General features: G+C 44.1%; 1 protein-coding gene across 5 annotated transcripts in view; it reads right to left on the bottom strand.

Annotated features, from left to right (window-relative positions):
• Window positions 1-1,459: 1,459 nt before the first annotated feature.
• LOC109480926 (GREB1-like protein) overlaps window positions 1,460-13,176 on the bottom strand; it is a 47,841-nt gene continuing 36,124 nt past the window's right edge. For all 5 annotated transcript variants that reach the window (XM_019783310.1, XM_019783311.1, XM_019783312.1 and 2 more), the window contains 19 exons: window positions 12,904-13,098; window positions 12,217-12,403; window positions 11,655-11,826; window positions 11,184-11,320; window positions 10,517-10,856; window positions 10,053-10,183; window positions 9,509-9,735; window positions 8,583-9,228; window positions 8,256-8,361; window positions 7,638-7,908; window positions 7,302-7,432; window positions 6,850-7,014; window positions 6,194-6,398; window positions 5,636-5,801; window positions 4,138-4,344; window positions 3,556-3,729; window positions 2,935-3,103; window positions 2,311-2,446; window positions 1,460-2,066 (listed from right to left, as the gene is read on the bottom strand). In XM_019783310.1, the coding sequence (XP_019638869.1) occupies window positions 1,861-2,066; window positions 2,311-2,446; window positions 2,935-3,103; window positions 3,556-3,729; window positions 4,138-4,344; window positions 5,636-5,801; window positions 6,194-6,398; window positions 6,850-7,014; window positions 7,302-7,432; window positions 7,638-7,908; window positions 8,256-8,361; window positions 8,583-9,228; window positions 9,509-9,735; window positions 10,053-10,183; window positions 10,517-10,856; window positions 11,184-11,320; window positions 11,655-11,826; window positions 12,217-12,403; window positions 12,904-13,098 (3,971 nt within the window). In that variant the 3' untranslated portion in view covers window positions 1,460-1,860. The remainder of the gene's footprint in view (window positions 2,067-2,310; window positions 2,447-2,934; window positions 3,104-3,555; window positions 3,730-4,137; window positions 4,345-5,635; window positions 5,802-6,193; window positions 6,399-6,849; window positions 7,015-7,301; window positions 7,433-7,637; window positions 7,909-8,255; window positions 8,362-8,582; window positions 9,229-9,508; window positions 9,736-10,052; window positions 10,184-10,516; window positions 10,857-11,183; window positions 11,321-11,654; window positions 11,827-12,216; window positions 12,404-12,903; window positions 13,099-13,176) is intronic.

Genomic DNA, 13,176 nt, shown 5'->3' with positions numbered 1-13,176 from the left:
CAAAAATTGTACTCTATATAGAGACAGACATATTCATGATTCTGCATTTTGTAACAGCAGCTTTTTGGCCTTTACCTTGACCCTGTTGATAATTCTTATGGCTGATATGATTTAGTCTGTAAAATCTTATCAATTTTCAGCAATTGAGAACATTTACCACAATGAATCACATAATTTCCAATTCATTCAAGATTTGGTAAAAATTAAGCAAAACATTTCCCCATGTACACCACTTTCAACAGCTACTACATTCATAGATATTTATATAGCATGTAAAGAAGTACAAATAATCTGGCATTCAAAGGTAATTAAAATATAATCTGACTTAAATATAAAATTATATGTACATTCATGGACTAAATTAGTTTGGATGGTGGCGGTCCACCTTGTGAACGATTAGGTAAGACAAGGTTATTAGGTGTCAAAATACTTACTGCTTTTTTGTGGCTACTTCCCATTGCAGTCACCAAAAATGTACATTAAAACAAAAATGACCTTACAGCTACTTATCTCATGAGTACCGATGCTGTATACAAAGGTTTTTTAAAGTATGACTTTAAGTATGTTGTATGTACAAGCCCTGAGAATGTGTCATTGCATTGTTTGGACGTTGTCTGTTCCAGGCCACAAGAAAAATAGTCCAGGTTTTCTCCACAGTCCATGGAATGTGTCCCTACCAATGTATTAGAGATATATATATTCTTTATATATATATATATATTTACCACAACTGTGTACCACTTCTTTGTCATACTTATGTGAGCTAACAGATAAAGTGTACTACTGGCCTTTCTCCAAGTTACAAAAGGCATTTTCTCTGTTCACTCTGTCTCACTGTACGATGACAGACGACCATTGCAATGATCAGTTACAGCGTGCTGTACTGTAGTTTATATAACACTGATAGTGGCAGTGAAATGACTACCTTTTTCTACATGGCTGTACCCACCAGGTCAGGAAAGTTTCCACGAAAACCTCTTTTTGACTAAATGTGTGGATGGGCCCTGGAAGAGCTGGCTTTATACCTTCTGCATTGTGTTCACTGGTGTTCCAGTATGAAGCACTGTAAGTACAAGTGCCTTTGAGAGGTAGATTTTCAAATGTGACCATAGATAGATTTTCATCTACAAGCATTTTGAGAAACTATAACTTGATGACTAGAAAAGTACATGTCGAAACACTGATTACAATATCTTTCATGTTACAGTATATCTGCACTGACATAACCACAGACTGGTGCAATTACAAGTTACAAGGGTGTGTTCCCTTCAACACAACAGTTTGAGTACAAAACAGCACTGTACTGTACATAAATAGAGTGTGCGTATCCGGTTGAGTTGTAGACTACAGTGTTTTGTCACAGATGGCAACCCAACTGTGACATGATGCCCATGATATTGGGACTAAGATTCCATCTATGTACCTTATGAGCAATGAAGGACTTTAGTGACTGATAGTATCCCATTTCAATATTTAATATGTCCATCAAAACCATCTAAAATAAAAACTAAAAAAAGTATATCCAGAAGGAACTTTCCCCTCTGTTGTTGCTCTTAAAAGGCGATGAAGACCTTTTCTCCCAACAACAGAAGAAATAGAACCTTTAAGTACAACTTAATGCAATAATCACATTACAACTGATTTTTAGTCTTTTGCTTTCAAACATACTTGGTGATCATAAGGTAGGGATTACTGCAGGCCACATGGGGAATTTGTAGAGGGGACTAGTTCTTGGCTTGACTTACTCTTGCTTAAGCTGCTCAGTTCTTGGGAAAATACTTCTCAGATTCATAGAGTCAAGTGACAGGTATGGAACATACTGTATGTGCGCATTGATAACTCCTTGAATGTGTAAGTTATTTAAGTCCACTGTGCTTTGTCGTTGAATGCTGATACCTTTGGTGCAATGTGCTGGCCCGTGAGGAAGTAGAGAGGCTTGTCCTCGGCAGTGTTGGCTGTCTGGAACTCATCGCGCAGGCGGAAACGCCACTGGTCCTCCAGCTCCAGCCGAACGATTTGTCTCCGCAATGTGTTGCGGTCAGGACAGATGACACACAGAGTTGCACCTGTGAGAATGGACAAGTTTTAGCCAAATATACAATGTGTATGTGTTTTCCACTGGAGAATTTCAAATCACTCTTTACAGATCTGTTCTGTGACAGTTACATTCATCTCAACAAAAACACTGCAAAGTTTGTGATACATCAAAACTGAACTGCTGTACAAGAAAAAGCAAGAACATTTACTGAACAGCATTATTATAAAACCAACTGCTGTCTTAAGACAACACACACGTGATTGTGTACATACCAGGAACAAAGTTGAACTTCTTGAGGAAGTCTGCCATGACAAAACTGTCACACAGGTAGAGCAGCAGCCCACTAAAGCGGCAGTCTGTGTCAGTGTTGATGGAGTGGGGACGGGAGCTCATGTAGGCTACAGAGATCTGTGGTAGGCAACAAGGCAGACAGACACTCAATACTGGTTCCACAGCTGTCAACATATCACAGAGGAGAATAATCAGACTGACAGGTCTAACAAGCAGAAGCACCATTGCACTAAAAAACTACTGGCACTCTTTTTTCTTGCCCACTCTGTGAAAAGTAAGCATTACATTAGGGTGGAAACCTTACATTAAAAAAACAACATAGGGGCCTGGCAAAAATCAATCTAATCTCAGACATCTCAGAAGCATTCTGTCGCATCACTTCAGGCATAACAGTGTGCCATCCTGCTGAAGAACAACATAAGTGCTGCGTCAGTGAAGGCTAGACATCCAGGTAATAAGATACGCGAAAAAAACAGTTACTCAAGCAACTGGATATGGTTTTGGAAACCGTCAGATGTTTCAGGTAGCATCCACTACCTTTTGTCAGTGACACTAGAGAACTTATAAGCAAGAACTACTGATTTGGGCAGAACACAAGTGCTAACCTGAGCTCCCAGGTTGAGGTAGCAGTCGATGGCCAGGACAGGGGTGAGTTGGTTGCCTACGGCCATGGGGAACAGAGCCTTGCTCTCGTGTGCCAGGTACTTCTCCAGCAGGAACTGTGGGGGGGCCACCAGCGGTACCAGGTCCTCACTGTCAGGGGCAGCAACAAACCTGGGGAGGGGACAGACGCATGGGGAACAACCTGGTCAGGAACATACCACAGCAGAGAGGTCACTTGACAGCTGGTGTGAAATCCAACAAAATAGATGCAGACTACTCTTCTGTATATTTCAGGACAGGTACAAAGACTACAGATGAAGAGGAGGCACTAAGTGAGTCGAGAAGAATCACTTATCTCCAAGCAGAATCATACAGTGGCAAGGCAGTATTCATTGACCAGAAGAGTGTCCATTAGCCACTGAAGGCTAATGAACCCTCCTCTGGCCAATGGATACTGCCTTAATTCATTAGAATCACAACTTTAATTCATTAGATAATTCTTATTTTAAGTACATGTGTACTTAATGTGCATGACAAGTATATGTTGAAGTACTTTTGACCTGGTTACCACTTAATAGTAGGTTGTATAAGCACCAAGAGTGAAGTGAAGAGGCACTACGTACTGTCTAGTGGTGATGTTCTGTGCGTTGGCGTTGGCAACCTTGGACTTCATGGGGAAGTCCATACCTCCGCCTACGTGGATGGCCTTCTTCATGAATGAGAAGCGGTTGAATCGGCACAACAGTCCATTGCCGCAGCTGATCCGCATGTTGAAGTCTATGTCTTCACAGTTGTATCTGCATATCATACAAATGTGTTGTGGTCAGTTTTTGCATAGATTCTCAGTGAGCAAGCTGTATGCAAGCCTAATAATATTTAATATACAAAGGTAAGGTTAGTTACTCTGATACATTTGTACCTGGCTTCATGTTACTCATAATTACAAATAGTGTTGCACAGATGATACAGTTATGTGTAACAAATCATTTGGTGTAATGTAGCCAGCTACCGCCGCACCGCGTGCCTGTAAAGCTGGTGTGTTACGCCAAAGGGCAGTTATACCTGCTATACCGAAACAGATACACAGAGAAGTCTAAAATCAAGCAGCCAGTTTTCAATTTACATCTTTAAATGGCAGTCATTACATTTATGTCCTGGCAAGACACACTACCATGCTCCAGTCTCCAGACACGAGCTCCCCCTACCTGTTCTGGTCGTACTGCACGTTCTGGGTGGCGTCCACGTTGAGCATGACGAAGCTGTGCAGGTGACAGCGGGAGAAGGGCTGCATGCTCACGTCCACCGTGGACTTCCCGCTCCACTGCCGAGCGCCCAGGATGCTGAAGTGGGTGATCTTGGGCGTGGCCTCCAAGTGCTGGATCACGTTCTTCAGGGAGATGTTCTGAGTTTGCCTGGAGAGAACGCACAAAATTGAACTTAAGTCTTTTTACTCTCAGCTCAAATACTCAGTAAAAGAATGCCACAACAAGAGTTCCACGATCTCATACCTTCGCCAAATGATGTTGACCCTTGCGGTTGAAATATTATACAATTTTGATAATTGATTTTGCAAATAAGATCCTAATTTGCATGGGTTATATCAGTTGATCATATTCTCCACCCAATGACAGTCTTATCTTAACAAAAAGGCTATTATAGCACTTCCTCATAAATTATGCAAATGAGGTCATTATTTGAATAAATTATGTTTATTGATGTTCGCCTTCACTTAACTTCCAAATGTGGCAAGTATGAAATTCCCAGTAGTTACAACTATGAAATTATAAAAAATTGCCATTAATTATGCAAATTAGGTCTTCATTTACATAGTCTTTATCCTCAGATGTTTCTTTTTAATTCTCAATTACATGTCACAAGTGTTTCATAGTCCTATTATCGAACAAAGCAGATTTATAGAATTTCCTCATTAATTATGCAAATTAGCTCCTGATTTGCACAACTGTCATTTGATTATGTCAAGCATCCCTTCAGCTATATACATACCAAAAATCACGACAATCCGTCAACCGGTTCTTGAGTTATCATCCTTCGAAAATTTTTCAACAAATGCTCCTGCAGTTCCAGAACAAGCCGCTAGGGAGCCCAAACTCATGTCACTTCTTCCCTACCCCGAGAGCTATCTACCAACTAAAATTTGTGACCCTAGCATGTCCAGATCGCGAGATATCAAAACCGGAAGTTCTGCTGCAGTACCAACAAAAGCCGCCAGGGGGCCCAAAATCTAATCATTTCTAGGTCTCATCAAGACCTACCCACCTACCAACTTTCATGACAATGCATTCTAATCTTCTTGAGTTATGCTGTTCACAAACAGACAGACAGACAGACAGACAGACAGACAAACGCTACTGAAAACATAACCTTCTTGGCGAAGGTAATAAAAAGAAAAATGAAGCAGAGAGAGAGGGGAAATGTTGTCTTATGCCAGTTACTTTAACACAGATTTCACATCACATCCCATGTTGACTGAATGTTATTAGTTATAGACAGAATTCTGATACATTTGTTTAAGGTGTCTACAAACGTGATCATGTGTATGTACATGGGCAACCAAACAAAAAATGACTGTCTGACTCACTCACTCACTCACTTAACCCACCCACCCTCTCTCATTCTCTCTCTCTCTCTTCCTTTCTACCATTTGGCATTAACACTGTGTGACAGCACAATGCTCAGCCTTACTTGTCTTCCTGAGTGTTGTCGTGCAGGTTCCACATGACGAGTGAGTCGTCCATGATGATGATGTAGGGCCAGACGTCCTGCCGCCGCACGCCCAGCTCCTCCTGACGGTTACGCTCCAGCTCCAGGTTGTAGTAGGCCAGCTCCTTCACCAGGAACCGCGCAGCTCCTGAACAAAACCACAAGTCAGCGCGATGTCTGGACTTTCTACAACCTGTACAACGAACTTCTCATGCAAGTAAGACAGGTGAAAAACATTGCATTTCAAGCAAAAATGGAATGTCCACATTCCCTTCTTAAAAAAAAGCATTGCATCAAGTCCAAAACACCTTAACCATGGGGGGAATGTCTAGCCTGGGTGCCATTCTATATGTATGCCGGGGCTCCCATACTTAGTAGAAGAAGAATGACTACTAAAAAATATTTCTTAATCAACGGACGCTAAACCGAGCAGTGAGTGTGAGTGTGAGTGAGCGAGTAAGGGAGCTCCGGCATACAGATAGGATAGAACCCAGGCTAAGGAATGTTGGATTCAGGAAGTGAAACTGGTTTGCGTCTCACCGATGCCGGCATCGTTGCAGACCACAGGCAGCACGAGGATGATGTGGTTGGGCCAGAACTTCTGGTACAGCGCCATCTCGCACTGCTTCACCACCACGATGTGGGTGTGGCGCCCCCCCTCCATGGCGTGGTACAGGTTCAGCAGCCCATGCTCCTGACGGCTGCACGTCGGGGTGAAGATCGGCGTCTTGATGTCGTTGTGTCCCTGGAAGGAGAAATACACATATATGAGCTCTTCTGTGCAGGAAAGTGTGATGTGTAATGGGAAACATGATTAACAGCATCCAGATTAAATCTGGACAATCCAGAGCACTTTGGACAAATACTTACAATACTTACACTTATAGTTACAAGGCTGATATTTTGTGAACAGCTTCCCTGACACCGTACAGATCATATTGACCCTCAGTGCAGTCACTCAAGATTTTTCAAAACAATCCCAAGATTTTTTTTAATAATCTCAAGATTGTTTCAGACAATCTCAAATCATCTCAAGATTTTTTAAAACACTCTCAAGATTTTTTACAAACAATCTCAAGATTCTTTGAAACAATCTCAAAATCGAATTCTTCAACATTCCATATGGTCTACTGTGCATCAGAGTCCTACGGGCCTTACTGTGGACAAGCCCATTCCCCATGACCTTGTTTCCTTACCACAGCGTCGAGTGATGGCAGCCTGAGGCTCTCCAGGTGGTGGCCCTGTTTACTGAAGACAAAGTGTTTCTCCTGGGTCTGAGGGATGATGAAGTGCAGGCGGACCTCCTCCCCGTACACCGCGGACGGGAAGGTGAAGCTGTAGAGGCTGGACTCGCGGGTCTGCTGTGGAGGCATGGAGAGGTACAGTTAGGAGAGCCCTCTGGAGCCAGGTGACAGAACTGCAGGTGTATCCACACCTTACAAACTGCAGAGTAGCTCATAGCTAGATGCATTTTCTTACATTTTATATTAGGTGGTCAAGGACAAGAACTAATGCAGTCCAGGACTAGAACAAATAGGAGCAAAACGATTTCTCCATTCTGTGGAAATTTTTAGTAATATCCAGTGTCATTTGAATTATAAAAGTTGCTGCCCTGAACAGTTACACCCATCGAAACAAGTCCACTAACCTGTGGTGCCACAGACTCCATGTAGTGGTGGCAGTGCTCGCAGTGGTGGAAGCTGTTGTGTGCGCTGAACTTGGACAACATGATGGACATGGTGGGTCTCCGGGAGTCCTTGTTCGCAGATGGGTTGTGATCTGAAACAGTGACAAATATGACATCAAATCAAGACTTAACTTTTAACAATATACTAGATCCAGGAATGTAAAGAAGTTATGACATTACAGAAAAAATACTAATTGAAAACAATTTTGATTGAAATTTACAAGCAACTCTGCTCTATAAAATCTGTTGTAAACATTTTTACACCTGACCTACTGGGTATGAAGAACTCCCTCTCACCTGTCTTCTCTGAACCAGTGTACACAGGACTGCATGACATGAATTTGCCCTCGTGGAGGTTGGCATCGAACGGCATGCTGCGCACAAACTCGTAGTCGGGCCACTTGGCCGTGAGGTGTGCCGTCTGGTTAGCGTTGAACACCAGGCTGACGGCCGGCGACTCGCGGTCCATGTTGATCTCCTCCTCGTTGTAGACCTCCACCTCCAGCAGGCGGATCAACATCCGGAACAGAACCCGCAGGAACTGGAGATATGCACCCGTCTTACCAACCTGGGGAAAATATGGCAACGTTTATGAAGTGCTCTTTGTCTTATTTTACAACCTCTTAAGGTACAAGTAATGGCTGTAGGACTAGGAGGAATGTACTGTACAAAACGTACTGTATACCTTTCAAAGAAGCCTCACTGGGTCAGTCTACTGAGGAAGACCAGAGTGACTGGTCAAAAGCTCTTGGTGAGAGAACTTTCTTGTGTTGGATCAAAAGTTTTAACTCTAAACATGTAACTACCAACACAGATGAACTTCATGATAATACTGTATACCAGGTAGTTTACTGAAGGATGATCAAATTGAAAAGCAACGGCTAAAATTTCAAAAACAGACATGTTGTACTGTACCTGTGGGGGCCCGCTGAGTAGCAGCCGTCTGGGGTGGAACACTGGCAGGTTGTTCTCACCCTTGTTGTCTGTGTCCATGTGATGCTGCAGAGGCTCCGTCCATTGTCTACAACACAGGGGAGGGTGTTGGAATATATGATGCTTCCAAAAAACTTGAAGTCTTAATGGTGTGTGTGGGTAGATATGTTTTAAACAAATAATGAATCTTATCAAAGATTATCTTAAGAAAAGAATCATACAAGGTGAAGACAACAGCAATATCTAAGTGGTGTCTGTGGCATGGTCTGCAGCTATTTTACATTTAGGACCAGAGGGATGTCTACTGACCTGTAGTATGCTGACTGCACTTCGTTGGTGACTTCTCCTAACAACATGGGCCTGAGGGGACAGATCCACCCGACGTCAGGGTGGGGCTGTAAGGAGATGTGCCGCTGTTTTCCCTGAGGGTCTGGTCTGAGGATATCGTACGCAGTCTTTGATACGATGATGGTCACCGGGAGCAGGGAGGACCCTGTTTTTCTGCTCGCCGACGGCTTGGGCTGGCCCAGAGATGAGGTAGATGTGGTGGGGAGGTTGTCTTTGCTCAGAGAACTTTTCACGCTGGCCATCGGAGACGTTCCGCTGCGGTCGCGCGCGGCTGCCGCTTCCCGCTGCTCGAACGGTTCGTTTGGCAGGTCTGCGTCTCCCTCCTCCCCGGTGTCATGGCTGTTACTGTTCTTTTCCGCGTCCTTCCCGTAGATCATGTCTATAGAGTTCTCCACCATGCCCTGCAGGGACGTGACCGACCCGCGGGGCTGCTGGGGAGACATCTCCGGCACGCTGTTACCCTGGGACTCCTTCCCGCTGTCCTGGGCAGAGTCGGGGGAGGACCTGCCCACGTTGTCGGTGGGAGTCTTCCTGGCCGTGTCGGAGACTGAACCGTTGTGGTGCTGAGCTTGGTTACCTGAGAAGCCTGGTGATGTCTGCTGCACATCTGTTAAAGCACCGGAAAAAGTGTAAAGATATTTGTATAGGATTTGAGGGGAAAGGGTACCAAATTTTTTCTTTTAAAAATCTGACATTTCTGTTAAGATATGGATGGTTTAAGAACCACTAGTTTTATCCGAAGAATTACTGAAGAAACACCAGAAAAAGGGTCAAGATATTTGTAGGACTGGAGGGGAAAGGGTGGTACATTAATTTGTACCAAATGATTCTTTAACAAAATCTGACATTTCTGTGAAAACGATATTTTAAGGACCACTTAGTTTTACCTGAAGAATTACTTCGAGGACGGTCTGTGTCAATCTGTAGGTCGCCCTCTTCGTTGTCCATCTCACTGTCGCTCTGGCTGTCCTCGTCGCTCATGTCGCACACCGTGATTGGCTCGTTCACAACGTCCCGGCTGATGTAGCGACAGCCTAGACTGATCTCCTGCTCCAGGCTAGCACGAGTCACATGACCATGGTTGACCAACCGGAGGTCGCAGTACTTCAGAGACCTAAATATGGGTAAACAGAGACATCACTACATGGTTCATGACAACGCAAGGTAAACAACCTGACCTGCTGTGTTAACAGGATTAGGTCTGACCTTGGACTGGTTCTTCAGGAGATGCACAGCAAAACCAACTTTCTCATGACAGTGTCAGCTTTGACCTGCTTGTAGAGCAGTTGTAGAACAGTATTTTTTTTTGTATTGCAAGACAGATTCATATCATATTACCACTAAAAAGGTTTTGTCGATTGACTTTATTGACTACACAAAGCTTTGTAATCCGTTATGTTAGTAGCCAGTTAGCCTGGGTTCTTCCCTTACCTGGGCATGGTCTCTCCCAGTGGGTCCTTCCCACAGAGGATGAGGATACAAGGCAGTCCCTCCAGGTCCCGGTAGGTACGGGGGACCCACGACGACTTCCTCTCAGGGTTGTCCAACTCTCCTCGCCAGGCCTGCAACATCAACCACAACAACGATTACAATTACACACCTTCCCCAACATCCAAGCCTCAGTTTACATGGTTTATAGTGTAATCATTAATCAATCGCCACCATGCAGTTTCTTGACGAGCTACTGAATGGCTAGCTTCGTCCACTCTTCTAAATATATTTGTGGTAACTTTTTGTAGATAACATATCTTTTTGTCAATTATGCCTCAATTCAGCAATTGTAGCTGCAATGGCAAATTATCTGTTGTGTGATTTTATTATTGAAAATAAACCAGTCAATATTAATGATATTATAGATATCCAGGATACTGGTCAATGTGGCAATCAGACATTACCTGCATCCTCTTGAGGAAGTACTCCTCCAGCGTGAGGTCAGTGTTGGCGCTGCTGAGGATGACGTCGAACCTGTACTGCAGGCCCAGCTTGTCCCTCACGCTGTGCAGCTTGTCGTACGCCACCATGGCCAGCTGGATGGAGGGAACGCGCAGCAGCAGCATGCTGCCCCGCCCGCCCGCGCTGGTCAGCGGGGCGTTCACCACGTCCTGGAGCATGTTGAGGGTCTCCGTGGTGGTCATCTCCTGGGCCCCAGGGACGCCCGCGATGGTCATGAGGGCGGCAGAGTAGTGGCGGACCAGGATGTACGTGCGGATCACCATGCTGTGCAGCTTGGGGTACCTACAGAGGAAGGACATACACAAACATAAGAGGAGATTAAAATATCTCACCTTGTCAACAGGCAACCTCAGGGGTCAACAGACAACCTCAAGGATAATGAGACAAATTTCACAAATACAACTTGTAGAAGATCTGTATGGTTAAATAAAGGCTTTGGGTAGCATTGACAACCTGGCAAGGACAGAGAATACTAACAATGAATCTACTGATAAAGATACAGCAGCTCTTACTGCTATAGTATAGTGGAAATGTTGTTAATCATTGGTACCAGTATTGTTATGGCATCTACTCATGTCTACTTTAACACCAAGCCAGGGCAGGACTTACTTGGCCAAAAGAGAAGTAGACATCTGCTCGAAGGAGTCGTCGGAGCGCAGGGCAGGCATGTGGTTACTCCAGTCAGCAGTTCTGCAGTAGTCACTCACACCAAAGTACACCGTGTCCTCAGGGGGGACGTTAGGGTTCTGGGGAGGAGACCAAAAGCAGCTGAGCTTACTACAATATGTCTTCCAGCTTACTAAAAAGCATAGCTTCACGTAGTCACAAACATTGTCTTCCAATATCAAAATTGACACATTGCAATGTCATAAGACTCATATACCAGGAAAAATGGTCACACGATGGGACACTTTAAAATACCAACATCGCTTACATGATTGTATACCTTTCACATTTTCTTATAATCCATATTCCCTGAAACTTTAGTCTTGTTATCATTTCTGTGCTTCAACAAACTACATTTGTACTAAAAACTGAGAAACCAGCCAACATAATCTTCCTGTAGAAAGGCTTACTGACCTGTTTGATGTTGCTGGGCCAGAAGACTTCGTTGTGGGGGGTTACCCGGGACTTCTGTGTCTGCAGAGAGAAGGGCGAGGCGCTGACTTGCAGGGTCAGCAGGTTGGGTGCATCGGCGATGTCCTTACAGTTGATGTACTTGTCAGCCAAGCCCATGTTTCCAGAGGAGTGCCTGAAACAACACACACCATCACTCAACTGACATTCTTAATTTACTTGTAATATACCAGACACGGTGGAAAAAGATGAAGAAAGACTGAATGCGGCTACAGGACATGACCACACGACTGTAGACGCAGAACACTGATGATACCAGACTAAGACCTGTTTCCTTGCAATTTTTGCCTCCCCTTGTCACCTAATCTACATCTGTACAGTTCAACAAGTACATGTTTGTATTTTGACAGTTACAGCCCTTTCACAGCTTTACTGTCAAGTAAAAAGAGTTAAAAGAATCTTATTCTTTCTAATTTAAAACCCTGACACACCAAGTCTTAAGAACTAGAATCTAATAGTACTCAAAGATAGATCCTACTGATAGATGGTGTGGGGACAAACTGACCTGTTGACGTCCACGTGAGCCTGATCCTGGATCAGCACATGTAGTGTGTAGGGGTGCTGGCGGACATGTTTCACAAACGACTCAAACTTAGCCTGGTTCTCCGCCACACTGTCACACTTCATCACGTACTGATCCACCTTCTGGTCGATGGAAGAGGCTGTCTCCATCCCCAAGTCCACAAGGACTCCTGTGGCAAAAGATATAAAAATTTAACATCAATACTTTGTCTTAAAAAAAATTAACATAGGAGATTCAATGTAGTGCTTCTCTTTCGCCTTTGCTATTAGACATTTCCAACACATGGAGCCTGCAATGCTATAAAAAACAGCATTGTGAGGAAGTTTTTCTCATACCCTTCTCACAAATTGGATTTTATGAAAAACAGCTTGACGCTTTAATTGTTTCTCAGAGAAGATACAAAATGTGAATGGTAAGTTAATAGCGCACCTCCCTCCAGCTGTGCTACAACCCTTTATAGATGTCCATCTGCTCATACCCTTTTCACAAATTGGATTTTATGAAAAACAGCTTAACTTCACCTTAAGGGTCTTCGTTTTTTAATCCCTTACAACTTTGTGAAATGATTAGTCAAAATCAACAGTGCAAATCCCTCCAGCTACTACAGACTTTCATAGGCATCCACCTGCATGGTACAACATACTAGCCACACATGGCCTCAGCCCCTACCTGACTGCTTGAGTCGCTCCACGGTCTGGTTGTACAGGATGTTGGAGGGCGGCACCATGACCAGGATGTCCACCTTACTGAAGCGGCCCAGGTCCAGGCTCTGTGTGCCCGAGTCAGCGATGGCACACACCTGCGACAGGATCTTCATCGCCACGGCGATCTGGACCGGGTGCAGCTCCTGCTGATCTGTCAGGTCTGAGGTAAAAAAATCAACATGTAAGACAAAATAATCGATCTGGTGTGTTGTTACACACTGTATGTTAGGTATGTAAG

This window comes from Branchiostoma belcheri, unplaced genomic scaffold (assembly GCF_001625305.1).
Source record: "Branchiostoma belcheri isolate BF01 breed outbred unplaced genomic scaffold, Haploidv18h27 scaffold53, whole genome shotgun sequence".
NCBI lineage: Eukaryota > Metazoa > Chordata > Leptocardii > Amphioxiformes > Branchiostomatidae > Branchiostoma > Branchiostoma belcheri.
Note: the sequence above shows the minus strand (reverse complement) of the source record. Positions and strands in the feature narration are given on the sequence as shown.